The sequence below is a fragment of the Anomaloglossus baeobatrachus genome, chromosome 2, assembly GCF_048569485.1.
Source record: "Anomaloglossus baeobatrachus isolate aAnoBae1 chromosome 2, aAnoBae1.hap1, whole genome shotgun sequence".
Lineage (NCBI taxonomy): Eukaryota > Metazoa > Chordata > Amphibia > Anura > Aromobatidae > Anomaloglossus > Anomaloglossus baeobatrachus.
Window position 1 is genome coordinate 732,747,988 of NC_134354.1, and position 13,208 is coordinate 732,761,195.

Sequence of the window (13,208 nt, forward strand, 5' to 3'; positions counted from 1 at the left end):
ATCCTACAGATGAAACAACCACGGACGACGACGGAGAGCAAGAAAGTCACAGGTGCCGGTGCCCTACATGCCCACGCCCTAGTGAAAAAGAGGAGTAAAGTAAAGGAAAGTAAGAAGTTACTGTTTTGACCAGTTTTGACAAGTTTTGTTTGCAACGTTTAAGAAATGCGCCCACAAAAACTATTGTGAGAAATAAACTCTAAGGCTATGAACTTGCTATAGCCACAAACTCTCGCAGTGTAAATAGTTACACCAGTGGCACCACCACCAGGGCCAGCCTGTTTAGGGGCTTGGCTCGTCTGCGACCAGGGGGGCCCGTCCGTAGAAAAGGGCCTTGGCTCACCTGCGACCAGAGAGCACGCCTGTTTATGGGGCCTTGGCTCACCACCACAAAGAGGGTACCTGGCCAGCACCAACTGTGGAGGCCGCCTCTGCATCCTGCCAGAAGAGGCTGAAGGCGCGGATCCACCAGGCCAGGTATACCCTGAAACCACCAGCCCATGTAAGCCGCCTCTACATCCTGCCAGAAGTGGCTGAAGTCGCGGCCAACGGGAGAGGAAGATTGGAGGAAAGGTCTGGGGAAACGGATGGCCCAGACCTGGTTACCAAAAAGAAACCGGTGACCTGCCTCCTGAGAGGGTTTTGGGTGGGTTAACGGACTTGTGGGTGGAGGGTGGTGATGTCTAATACCTGGTGCTTTTAAATGTTTTACATGTTTTAATGTTTTATGCATTTTAAAATGTTGTCTTGCAGCCCGAGGACGTGCTGGTGATAACTAAGGGGGAATGTGGCGCCCCTGACCTGGTCAGGCACCACTGAGTACTGCACCCATGCTGGGGACAGTACAATACAGGTAATCCAGAAGGCTGACAGGGGTGTGGAACACAGGCGCATAGTGATCAGGTCTCACACATGTACCCATGAGAGGACCCCTGGGGATCCCAGGAGGGGGCAAGCCTTCACCTTCACTGGAATAGTGGAGGGGGTAGAGCCTCCATCTCCTCTCAAGGGGTGTGGTGGAGAGTCTGGTTGCTAGGTGGCGTAGGCAAGAACAGGAGAGGAGGAGCAGTGAGTCAGTTAGAGCAGAACTCCATAGGGCTCAGTGAGGAGCAGACCTGTGGGGCTGTTGCTGTCTAACAGCGCCCGCGCAGTGGCTACAGACGGGGGAGAACGGTCAACTAGGAGTGCTGCCTGAAAGCCAGCTTCAGCTAGAGAGTGCACGGAGTGGGAAGTAAGGAGACTGCTAGAGAGCACCAGGCCCAACCGGGCGGCAGATCCCGAAGCGAGGATAGATTCACCTTTCCCTGCTAAACCTGCCGGTGTGGGGCTCCTAAAGCCCACACCACAACACTACAAAAGCCGCAGCCACGTAACCACAAGTTTGGGCCCATAGGTCATAGGAGGCAAGAGGCTGGAGTGGCCTGGTCCGGGGAACAAGCACACGGCAAACAACAAGGGGAGAGAGGCTGCAGCGTCTTCCCTGGGTGACCCCCATAGGGACTAAAAGTCGGGGTCACCCCAAACCACCAAGGGCTAAGGAAGGCGAGTCAGTAGTCACCCTCATAAAGTCAGCCTGAAGGATACCTGGTTCCCACCTGGTTCATCTCAGCTACGCCCGGGCTACTCACCCTGCCATCAAATGTGAGTAAAGCCCTTGAAAGACATTCCTGCTTGTGTGGTCATTCTGCGCCTTGTGGTACTACAAACTCACACCGGGCTCTGGGGCTTGCCTCACTCTCAGGAGGCTACTACATCCGACTGCACCCACCATCAGCCCCAGGCGTCCCCTAACCTGCAGTGGCGGTCCCCACTGACCGCAATACTGAGAGTGGCGTCACGATCAAACAAGAAGATTTCCTACCAGTGACGGAGATCCAGCAACGTGGAGTCCCTGAAGGTAATGCACCGACACCGACACTACACCTGCGGGGCTTCACACCATCTCTAAACGCTGGGTTGTAGCAAGCGGCAGAGTCATAACGCAGATTGAGGAAAAAGGAGGCGGGCCGCTGTTTCCCGCTCTTAAACAGAATCCTCCCCCAGCCTCACGTTTTCTCTTGACTCCTCCGCGGCGGTACGTCTTTCTTTTCCGAACACCGCCCACTTTGTATGTTTTCCTCAATGCCCTGGAGCTGGCGCCTCCCCTCTTTGGGCGGAGTACTCCGTACCTCTTCTTCGGCACCGGCCAGCCCCAGGCTCTTCTTTCGGCGCCAACTTTTCGCGCCTTTTCTTCCTCAACATAGATAACGGACTTCTGGTCATCATCCTGTACCCGGTCCAACGCTGCGGGTACTATGTTCTCTTCCCACCAGGGGACTGGAAATTTTCTCCCATAGTCAGAATTCTGTGCCTCAGGCACTACTTGGTCTTCAGTCTCCTGGTTCTCCGGCAAGGGACTCGGATCCTGCCGACTACGCCACATGAAGTGATGGTACAGGGGCACCTCTGGCTGTGTAGTCGTGGCACTGATGCTGAGGCTGCCCCCTGGTTCCACCACTTCTTTAACCTCAGGACCTGACTTGAATGTGCAGTGTGTGACGTCTCTCTCACCGGCCGATGCACAAAGAGTCTTCAGGCAAAAGTTGAGATGCATAAAAACTGACATTTATTCAGGCACAAAGTAACACTCCGGTCAGCAGATTCCGGCAATATTGGTGGAGCTGGGGACAACCTGCCCTAACGCACCCTCTGGTGGGGATATGCCCTAGATACTCTTCTTCTCCGGGCTCCCACTCTCCGGTCAAGCACGCACTGGACCCACACCAGCGGAATAGACCCTGAGGTTGCGTCCACCTCCTTTACTCCGGTGTCCCTTGATGTTCCGCTCACACACTCACACTTGCCGCTGCAGATGTTCACTGCCTGCTGTCCCGGATCCTTCTCACTGCACACACACAGCCCTTCCCTAGATATCCAGCCGACTCCTCCTCCCCGGTGGCAACAGCCGTCCCACCCGGCCACTAGGGGGTGCCCTAATACACAAAATCACATACAGTAATAAAATTCAACATTTTTAATAATAACAATGCCGGGTAACTATGCTGAACTAGTAGGGGGTAGGCCCACCCACTACATAACAAAAACCTGCTGACAGATTTCCTTAAAGGGCTCGTGCAAACATAAAACCAGCTCAGTGTCACGCTAGGTACGGGGAAGTACCAAGTGAGCTGCGAAAGGTATGGGAAGGGGACCCCTGCGTCTAGGGAAGGGGGTGATAGTGACCCCTGACCAAACCTACAGCTGATCCCTGGGGTCCCTCACCACCCTAGATGGGTTTTGCACCGAGCCGGATAAATGACAATAGATATCCCTAATGCTGGTCTCTGAATAGGGAATGGGTGGGATGAGCTCTTCATCAACCCCACTAAACACTAGGGAAGAGACAAGGAGGACACACAGGGGAAAGTGCATGAACTACTTATCTACAGCTGACACTGATAGAAGTTCAGCAAAGCTTCAGCAACGATACTACAGATGAGAGCAAGCCACCTGCTTGCAACCAGAGCTAGAATGAACTGAATAATATCACCAGCACCTGTCCAGGGAAGAAGGGAGCGTATTTAACCACAAGGGGAATACCGATAATCATTAGCTGGGTGGAAGGCCAGCTCCTGCTGGGTCCAAAAGGGAGAGAGATGAATCCAGCAGGAAAGCTACCTATACCAAAGAATACTGACAGCAGGAACAATTGACAGTCAGGGAGCATTTTGAGCAGCCAAACGCTGTGACCTTCTATCGCCATAAACCACATGACTGTCACCCGTGACAAATAAATAATGCAAGCTGATTAAACAGCATTTCCTAAATATGTTTGAGCACACAGAAAACACATCAGAGTAGTAAAATTATTGTTTTGCAGTAGTCTGTATCCATAAGGGTGCACCAGAATGCCAGCTCATACAACTGCTGTAGAGGCCCCATTAAGAGAGAAGGGCTATTAAAAAAAGAATGATGAGAACGGCAGGGAGATATGGTCTCCACAGAATCTGCAATGTTATTTAACAAGGCACTGGCACAGAGGGGGCTTAACAACCAAAACATACTGTGCTCCTCCCCTCCCAAAATTGTGTCCTGACATTTACCACTCAAGAGGCTCAGGATGAAAGGGCAGAGTATTTTTTTTCCCGTTAACGTCAATGCAATTCCTCAATAAAATCATATGATTTTGCTGCTCAATAGCAAAGGAGATGGGGCTACAAAGTTCTGGGACCCCTCCTGTCCAAAAACACTCTGTAGAGACCCCATAGTAGCAGCGCAGCCGGCACATACTTAAATTAAGTAGAAATGTACTCCTAGCTAATAAGGGTGGAGGAACGCTACCAATGCCGTTTCAGTATGTAGAGGGCGAATCTCAGAAAGTGGGAGCGTAGTATTTGTTGGCGTCTCCTGAGGAACCCCAAAGTTGTGTTAATCACTGAATAACCATACAAACATCAGTTTTTATGCAGTTCAGCTTTAGGCCACTCACACTGGAAATTCTACTTAAAATTAGTTAATCTGGTATTTTTTGTAATAATTTTATATGCTAATGGTAACTATTTTTGCCATTGTTCTCTCTCACAGCGTATGCGCACAGTTTGAATTGCGCCTGCGCTAAGAAAGAGCTTCAACCTACCCATGTGAGACATCACTTATCACAACACATAAGGCAGGAGAAGGCTTGAGAAAGGGAAAATTAAGTGCACAAGATTGCACATGTTCGGGGCAGAAGGGACCAAGCATCATGTGATAGTGAGAGCAGCAAGACAGCACACGAGTAAACAGGTATATTACAAAATATCAGGCTATAACGTGATAAAAAAATTACAGACAACCTCTTTAAAAAGAAATAAAAAAGGAAAAAATAACTGATAAAACTTACTGTTAGAAACCCGTACGGTCCGCTTGCGTCCAACTCGGTCAAGGCCAATTGGTGTACTCTGTGAGAAGGCGAAGGGGCGCAAGCGAGCAGAGACAGCCTTGTATGGAGGCACTTTGTGTGATGGCACGGGAGGACGAGGGATCGGCTACAAATGGGACAGACATCAAAATATATCCAGTTAGTAGAAACATTAAGCAAAAACCACAAACCCCATCCAAATCCCCACAACACTCAACGGCACCCAATCCTTAAAGCAGATTTTGGGGCATAAAACTGAGTGAAATGTTAATTTTTGTTTCACAACTGTATTTACTCCCTACCCTCCCCACTCCCAAAAAAAATGTGGCTTTTTGGATTTTTACACCAGGTCCTGCAGGTCCACCAACTTTTGGAAAAGTAACCTGAGCTTAGTCAGGAGGGGAAACAAAAAATTCATCAGAATTTAGGCCAAAAGGGTGTTGTAAATTACTGCAGAAATATACTTCAATCATTGGTTGACAAACATTTCCTACTATGGATGAAGATGCACCAGATTCATTAAGAGAGCACTCTGCATCCAAAGTGGATTGGGGGCTTTATGTTCTGTGAAACTTGAATTCTGTCTTTGGCCCTGTACACGACAATGGTAGCAAATTCACTTGTTGTAATGGTGCCAGTAAAGCCGACGTGTTATGCTGGGTTCACATATCCTGTAGTCTTCTGTTATCACGGCTGCGTTAGAGATCAGTTTGCAAAAAAGTTGTGCGGAGTGCAAACACAACTTTTTTGTCTGTTAAATAACGGAAGTCGCCCACATCAGTTTTTAACATGCCGTATTTTTCGGATTATAAGACACACTTTTCTTCCCAAAAATTTGGACGGAAAATCAGGCATGTGTCTTACAATCCGAATGTTGCTTACTGGGGGAGTTGAGGAAAATGGGTAGCAGAAACAATGCCGCGAGCACTGTGCTGGGGCAAAGGGGGTTGTGCTGGGGTTAAGGGCGCTTTGCTGGGCTGAGGACGCTGTGCTGGAGCTGCGGGCAATGTGCTGGGGCTGCAGGCCGAGGGCGCTGTGCTGGGGTTGCGGGCGCCATTCTGAAAATGTTGGCAATGCGGACTTCAAAATATTGGTGCCTGGAGTCGGCGCATGCAGAAATGGATCTTTTGACTCAAGATCTCAACTGCGCACGCGCCATCTCTGGGCGCCAGTTTCATTAAGTCCACTGCAGGGAGAGCAATGGGTTGGAGACGGCGCGTGCGCAGATGAGATCTTGAGCAGAGACTCCATTATTTGAAATCCGCATTGCTGACATTTTTAGGATAGCGCCCATAGCCCCAGCACTGCACAGTGCCCTCGGTCTGCAGCCCCAGCGCAGCTCCAGTATAGCGCCCGCAGCTCTAGCATAGCGCCCACAGCTCCAGCACAGCGCCCGCAGCATCACCCTATTCCACCACCGCCCCTGCCTCCTGTGACCCCGTTCCTCCACCGCTGCCGCCCACTCCTGGTAAGACACCACTGGACTGTAAGACGGACTCCTTTTTTTTCCCCCTAAATTTGGGGTGCGTCTTATAATCCGGTGCGTCTGATAAACCAAAAATTACGGTATTTAATCTATGGACAATGGATCCATTTGGATTGCAATTTATTGTCCATTTGTAACGGATCAGTTAAGAAACAAGGGATCTGTGACAAATGCAAGCACAATAGATAGCTAAATAGCAATTCGTTAACGGATCCGTTGTCCATAGACTCCCATTAAAAAAAAACCAGATCCGTCAGAAATCAGATTTCCCAACGGATCTGTTTTAACGGATGACTAGAGGACAAGTGAACTCAGCCTTAAACTCTGATAACTCTGGTAAGTCATTGCTTCATTGGCGCAAAGGCCGACCGAGGACCAAGAGAACCATCGGTGCGGGTACAGTGGCTATAAGTTTTCTTGTCATTGCAGCCATAATGAGTTTATTAAACCAGTTTCATTACAATTCAAAAACCTTTATAAGGTCTTGGCATATCACAATAGCAGGAGAGGAGTGTTCTGATCTTGTAGCAGAAAGTGACCTGTGCTGTCTTCAGGTTTCTAAGGACAGGGTTACCTGTGACATATTGTCGTGTCATTGGTGGAAGAAGAGAAAGAAGATGGCGGTGTACTTAGGGGACGCTGCACAAACTTACAGCTAATAAAATTCACACAAAAATATCAATTAAAAAACAAAGACACAGTATAGTATTGGTTATTCAAATGCAAAAGATGACATGCAGTTATAGGAAACAGAAGATTGTCGGATCATGTCAGTGACACAAATCTCTAGATAGAGTTACATATTGAGCCATCAGTTCACCACGAGTGCGCCAGAAATACGTCCATATCAGGGAACTACACTCATGGCAATTAAGTATTATACTCCTTTCACCCGGACTGGTCCCAGTATACTGAATGTGTGAGTCCCAGTAGAGTACACCCAGCAGGGGCAAGCACATGTGGCTGTTATGGGGGCCCAGGTGGACTCCGTACCCGATTATATTGTTAGGTGAGAACCTGTGATGGGACCCTCTTCTATACTTCAGCAAATAAGGTGCCGGAGATTAGACCAAGTATCACGGATGGAACGTTGGGTCCTTACTTTTTAGGAGGGTCCCTATATACATTTTGTTGCTATGTGGCTCCCTCACCTCTTACTAATGGAGCAACGAGACCATGCGGCAATAAATCTATGCTGCCCGTCCACAGACACGGGATGGTATTACAGCCTGCGCTTAGTGTTGATTGCTATAAGCAGTGACCTACATTCTGCGGCTGGACTGTCATTTTAAGGCAATATTCACACAACTATTGTTTTCGATATGAGTGCTGTCCTTGGAAAAAACTGACAAAACACGGACAGAACTAGGACCAATGTCAATCAGTTGGGCAGTTCGGATGACAGGGAGCGGCTGTTCTTGTAACCCAATCTGGAACATTACTTCACCTCCCCGTCCACCAAGATAATTGGCTATACTGTATATGAATATGAACCGACCTTTCAAATTCGCAAAACAAGGCTGAGGGTCTGCATTTTTAATTTCACGCCATTTTAACTTTATTTCCTTCCTATAGAAGTGACATTCAAAATTTTCCGTGTAATCAATTCTGCCGTGAAAAACAACAAGCTTTGCGGACACAGGAAAAAGTATCTGTGCATGTGTGTATGTATATTTATATATTTTTGGAGGTATTTAGAATATTAGAATGGCCATTGTAATACTAGCCCAGCGCCACTTCACGCCACCCTCCATTGCTGGGTCCTACTCTAAACTACATCTTTCTGGGCTTCATAGTAAAAACCTACAAGATCAGCTGGTGACCACCGCCTCGTCTACTATAGAATAGGTGAGCATGATGCTCATTGCTCAAATGATCCATAACAGATTTTTGGAAAGTGGTTCTCTGGAGAACATAAATAAGCAAGAGCTGTCTCCACATTTCAGTAGGGACAGTATAATTGAAGGGTTTCGTCAATTGGGGGTTTGTTCCAATGGGCCATCTATGGGTTCTGTCACAATATGGATGTGGTGGTTCTATGGGTTTCCTGGAGGGTATGTTTACACGGGGCCATTTATGGCCTACCAAAGATAATAAAGAAAGAAAGGAAGATTATTTCAAGAATACACTTAAACTACCAATATATTGTTAATGAAGCCCTCCCAAGGACATTTTTAATCCCTCAACTCGTCTCAATACGTCTCTTGTATTGTGTGTGTAAGTGCACTAAAATCCTCACCAATCGCCATCTTCCCGTTTCCAACTCTACTCCGATCCGCTTTTCACTCACATGGCTCAATTTAGGGTCTGTGCGTGAACCAGAAGTTGCTTTTTCAATGTAAGTCTATGAAGCCTCGGTCTGACCCACCATAGACTTAAAAGGGGTATTCCCATTGCCAAGATCCTATTCCAATATGTAGTAGGTGTAATAATTAATTATTATTATAATAATAATATTAGCAAATACCTCCAATTAGAAATGTAGTATAGTTCTCCTGATTCACTATGTCACTTACTTTATTTTCAGGGCATTGCAGGACTATAGGTATCCATGGTTATTACCACTAACAATAAATTAACTGACTATACGCGTGGTTGTAACCATGGATACCGAAGGTCCTGCAATGCCCTGAATATGAGGTAAGTGACATAGTGAATTTAAAGAACTATACTACATTTCTAATTGGAGATATTTCCTGATATTATTGTTACACTGGGATAGGATCTTGGATGTAGGAATAACTATTTAAGGCCCCCAAACACATTAATCTCTGATATTGAGAAGTTCAGCCAACAGTCTAATGTATATGGAGGCGCTTGCCGACTGAATAGCTCTAGGAAAAAGTCAGCGGCTTTCTCATAGAGAACATATGGGCACTTTGCGGTCTATGGGAGGGTCAGCTGAGATGATTATCAGCCAAAAGATTGGTGGAATATTCATTCCACCGACAGCCATCTAAGGCCACGTTCACACGTTGAGTATTTGGTGAGTTTTATTACTTCAGTATTAAGGGTGCCTTCACACTTTAGCGATGCAGCAGCGATCCGACCAACGATCTGACCTGGTCAGGATCGCTGCTGCATCGCTACATGGTCGCTGGTGAGCTGTCAAACAGGCAGATCTCACCAGCGACCAGTGAACAGCCCCCAGCCAGCAGCGACGTGCAAGCGACGCTGCGCTTGCACGGAGCCGCCGTCTGGAAGCTGCGGACACTGGTAACTAAGGTAAACATCGGGTATGGTTACCCGATGTTTACATTAGTTACCAGCGCACACCGCTTAGCTGTGTGTGCAGGGAGCAGGGAGCCGCGCACACTGAGCGCTGGCTCCTTGCTCTCCTAGCTACAGTACACATCGGGTTAATTAACCCGATGTGTAATGCAGCTACATGTGCAGAGAGCAGGGAGCCGCGCACACTGCTTAGCGCTGGCTCCTTGCTCTCCTAGCTACAGTACACATCGGTTAATTAACCCGATGTGTACAGCAGCTACATGTGCAGAGAGCCGGAGCCGGCAGCACAGGCAGCGTGAGAGCTGCAGAGGCTGGTAACTAAGGTAAATATCGGGTAACCACCTTGGTTACCCGATGTTTATCTTAGTTACCAGCCTCCGCAGCTGTCAGACGCCGGCTCCTGCTCCCTGCTCGCTTCATTTGTCGCTCTCTCGCTGTCACACACAGCGATCTGTGTGTCACAGCGGGAGAGCGTCTTTGAAGAAAATGAACCAGGGCTGTGTGTAACGAGCAGCGATCTCCCAGCAGGGGCCAGATCGCTGCTCAGTGTCACACACAGCGAGATCGCTAATGAGGTCACTGCTGCGTCACAAAAAGCGTGACTCAGCAGCGATCTCGGCAGTGAGCTCGCTGTGTGTGAAGCACCCCTAAGACCACGTGTCCACATTGAGTATTTGGTGAGGTTTTTATCTCAGTATTTGTAGCCAAAACCTGGAGAGGAACAATCAGAGGAAAAGTATAATAGAAACACGAGCACCACTTCTGTATTTATCACCACCTCCTGGTTGTGGGTGACAAATACTGAGGTAAAAAACTTACAAAATACTCAATGTCTATGTGGCCTAATGTGTATGGGCAGCTTTACATTGTGAAAGCACTCCCGGCTGACAAAGAGCCCGGTGTGAGCCGCAAAGTCGGAATTTCAATGATGTATCAAGAAGAGGAGCGGAGCTACGCTGGAAACGCGGTGTAAGACGGCGATCGATGAGTATTTTATTGCACTGGCACTACACAAGTCTTTTATTTAGACCGGTTTAGTGAATTAAAAAAAATCTTGGGAGTACTTCTTTAAAAGCGATTGTCCACTATCTTGACATTGATGGCCAAACCTAGGATATCAATGTTTATTTGGCCGGGGTCGGACACCCTGCAAACTCCCGCAGATTAGCTGATATCAGTCCCGGCGGCCGTAGCAGGCAGCCGGAAATACTCAGTTCAGGTACTGTTCTGTGATCGGATACCGGCCACAGCCGGGTACTGCATATTCGCCTCCCATTCTAATTAATAGGAGGCGAATGAGAAGTACCTGGCCACGGCCGCTATTAGAAGACCGCGATGTCAGAAATGAGCATTTCTGGCTGCCTGCTGCCGAGAACAGCTGATCGGCGGTGGTGCGGGGTGTCAGACACAGGCCGATCAAACATTGATGAGTTATGATAAGTATAGGCCATCAATGGAAAAGTAGTGGACAACCCCTTTAAACAATATTGCTTTTTAACATACCAGTTTTAAGCAGTAAACAGGTGAAATAAGGCCACAGTTACTGAATGTGATTAAATGATTAGAGCACAAATCTTATAATAAATGATTAATGTTCATTCTCAACAGCCCCAATCAACAACACCGTGCTATATATTTTATTGATGTTTGAGTACAATTAGTAAGGAAATCAAGAAACTGGAGTTAGTCCAAGAGCATGCATTCTGAAGGAAAGAAATTATGAGAAGATGAATGTTAGGGCACCATTCAAGAGAAGATTCAGAAGGTCTTTCATTTCGCAGAGAGGTCATGCTCCGAGGCTTACTTTTTGAAGCATGTCTCCATTCTCTTCATCCTCGCTCGTTGCATAAAGGTTTACACCTCCTATTACAGAAATGGGCCTTCTTTTATAGTTCCCTTGGAACTCCATGCCAGATTTGCGAACACTTGTTTCCTCACTAACGGACTGTGAAGTAAATGTGCAGTTCCCACCATCAGCATTTTGGCAATCCATAGGAACAGAGTCTTCTGGGATAGAGAAACTGCGAATGGCCATCTGACCATAATCCGAAAGGGGTCTTGGCCTACACCGGCTTTTTCCCGTGCCCCATTTCTGAGATGAAACTTTTTGAGATTCTGCTTTTTCCTCATCTTGAGATGGCGATTTGGTCCAGGAATCTTCTGTCGTGACCTTTTTTAAAATGTGAACAATGCAAGTGAGGTAACCGGGTGAATGTTAGTCCAATTAACAAAACTTCCAATAAAAAGAAAAGGATGAAAATGACAATGACTTGTGTCTGCACATGTACGGCTCACTAATATTGTGCTGGTCACTTGGGACAGTTCTAATTGAGCACAACAAACGTAAATCTACATTAACCAACAACAACTAAAAATTATCGTTAGAGAAAAAAACATACTGAGCAGATATAAAATTGTCAGATATCACTTGGTTAGTACCATAGATGAACTAATAACAATAAAGACACCGATAGACTTTAGTTCGGCCGATCATTTGGGTGATAGCCATCTCCCAATACACAGGAGCACCCTGTTAAGCCGAATGCTTCTGTGTTCTCAACGAGGCAGCTGCCGCTAGACTTCACTGGGCGCGACATATCTCCGAACTAAAAAAACACAATAAAAAATGCCGGAGTTTTCCTGAAGCGTCTTAGGCTTGGAAAGTTTGGTGATTTGTATATTTCTAACATGCTGTATATAAGAGCCCATGTCACTGTGTAGAACGTAAAAATCACTTTAGAATACTCACCTAAAGGGCGAGGCGTTGCAGACTGGTCAGATGGGTGTCTCCATTCTCCGGTATCGGCGCCATCTTTGTCCTCTTTTTTTCTGAAGCCTGGGTACATGATGCGTCCTACGTCATCCATGCTAGCGAGCGTTGATGTCCTGCACAGGCACACTTTAATCTGCCCTGAGCAGGGAAGAGTAACGTATTGTAGTGCAATTGCGCAGGACCTCAATGCCAGCTAGTGTGGGTGAAGTAGGACGCGTTATGCACTCATGCTTCAGAAGAAGGAGGACAAAGATGGCCGAAAGAGAAGGCGCCAGACCCGTAGAACTGAGACACCCATCCGACCAGTCTGCACCGCACCGCTTTTTAGGTATTATAAAGTTCTTTTTATGTTCTATACAGCAGCCTGGGCTCTTATATACAGCATACTAGAATGCTGTATATAAGAGCTCTCTGGTGGTTGCCGCAGCTTATAGGCCCCAAATCTGGTGACAGGTTCCCTTTAATGAGCATAATTTTCCAAATAACAGCAGATATCAGGGGAAATGAGGGATATGCTCTCCTGCCTCCCTTTCTATTCCCTGCCCGCTGTATGACTGATAGGTCTCATTCAGTGCCCAGCTTCCCATAGAACAGTGTACCCCTACTTCAGCTCTCACAAGCCACCAACAGATCATGTTTTCAGGCTCTCTTTAGCATTGCACAGTAGGTGAGTAAATTATCACCTATGAAATACAGTAATCAGGAAATCCTGAGAACATGCACTGTTGGTGGACCTTAAGGACTGCAGTTGGGAAGCATTGCCATAGAGAGATCTTTCAACGACACCATCATTGCCTGGGGTAAAATTGATTTCTACAGGCAAGGTATGGATTTATTCA

The 13,208-nt window shown here is 47.2% G+C and overlaps 1 protein-coding gene across 4 annotated transcripts in view; it reads right to left on the reverse strand.

Moving 5' to 3' along the window:
• The window catches only part of SPATA13 (spermatogenesis associated 13), a 118,406-nt gene that overhangs the window by 59,765 nt on the left and 45,433 nt on the right, over positions 1–13,208 (reverse strand). For 3 of the 4 annotated variants that reach the window (XM_075337381.1, XM_075337380.1, XM_075337379.1), the window contains exons 3-4: positions 11,401–11,766; positions 4,862–5,006 (exon numbers count right to left, since the gene is read on the reverse strand). In XM_075337381.1, coding sequence (XP_075193496.1) covers positions 4,862–5,006; positions 11,401–11,766 — 511 coding nt within the window. The remainder of the gene's footprint in view (positions 1–4,861; positions 5,007–11,400; positions 11,767–13,208) is intronic. The other variant, XM_075337382.1, reaches the window with a different exon arrangement.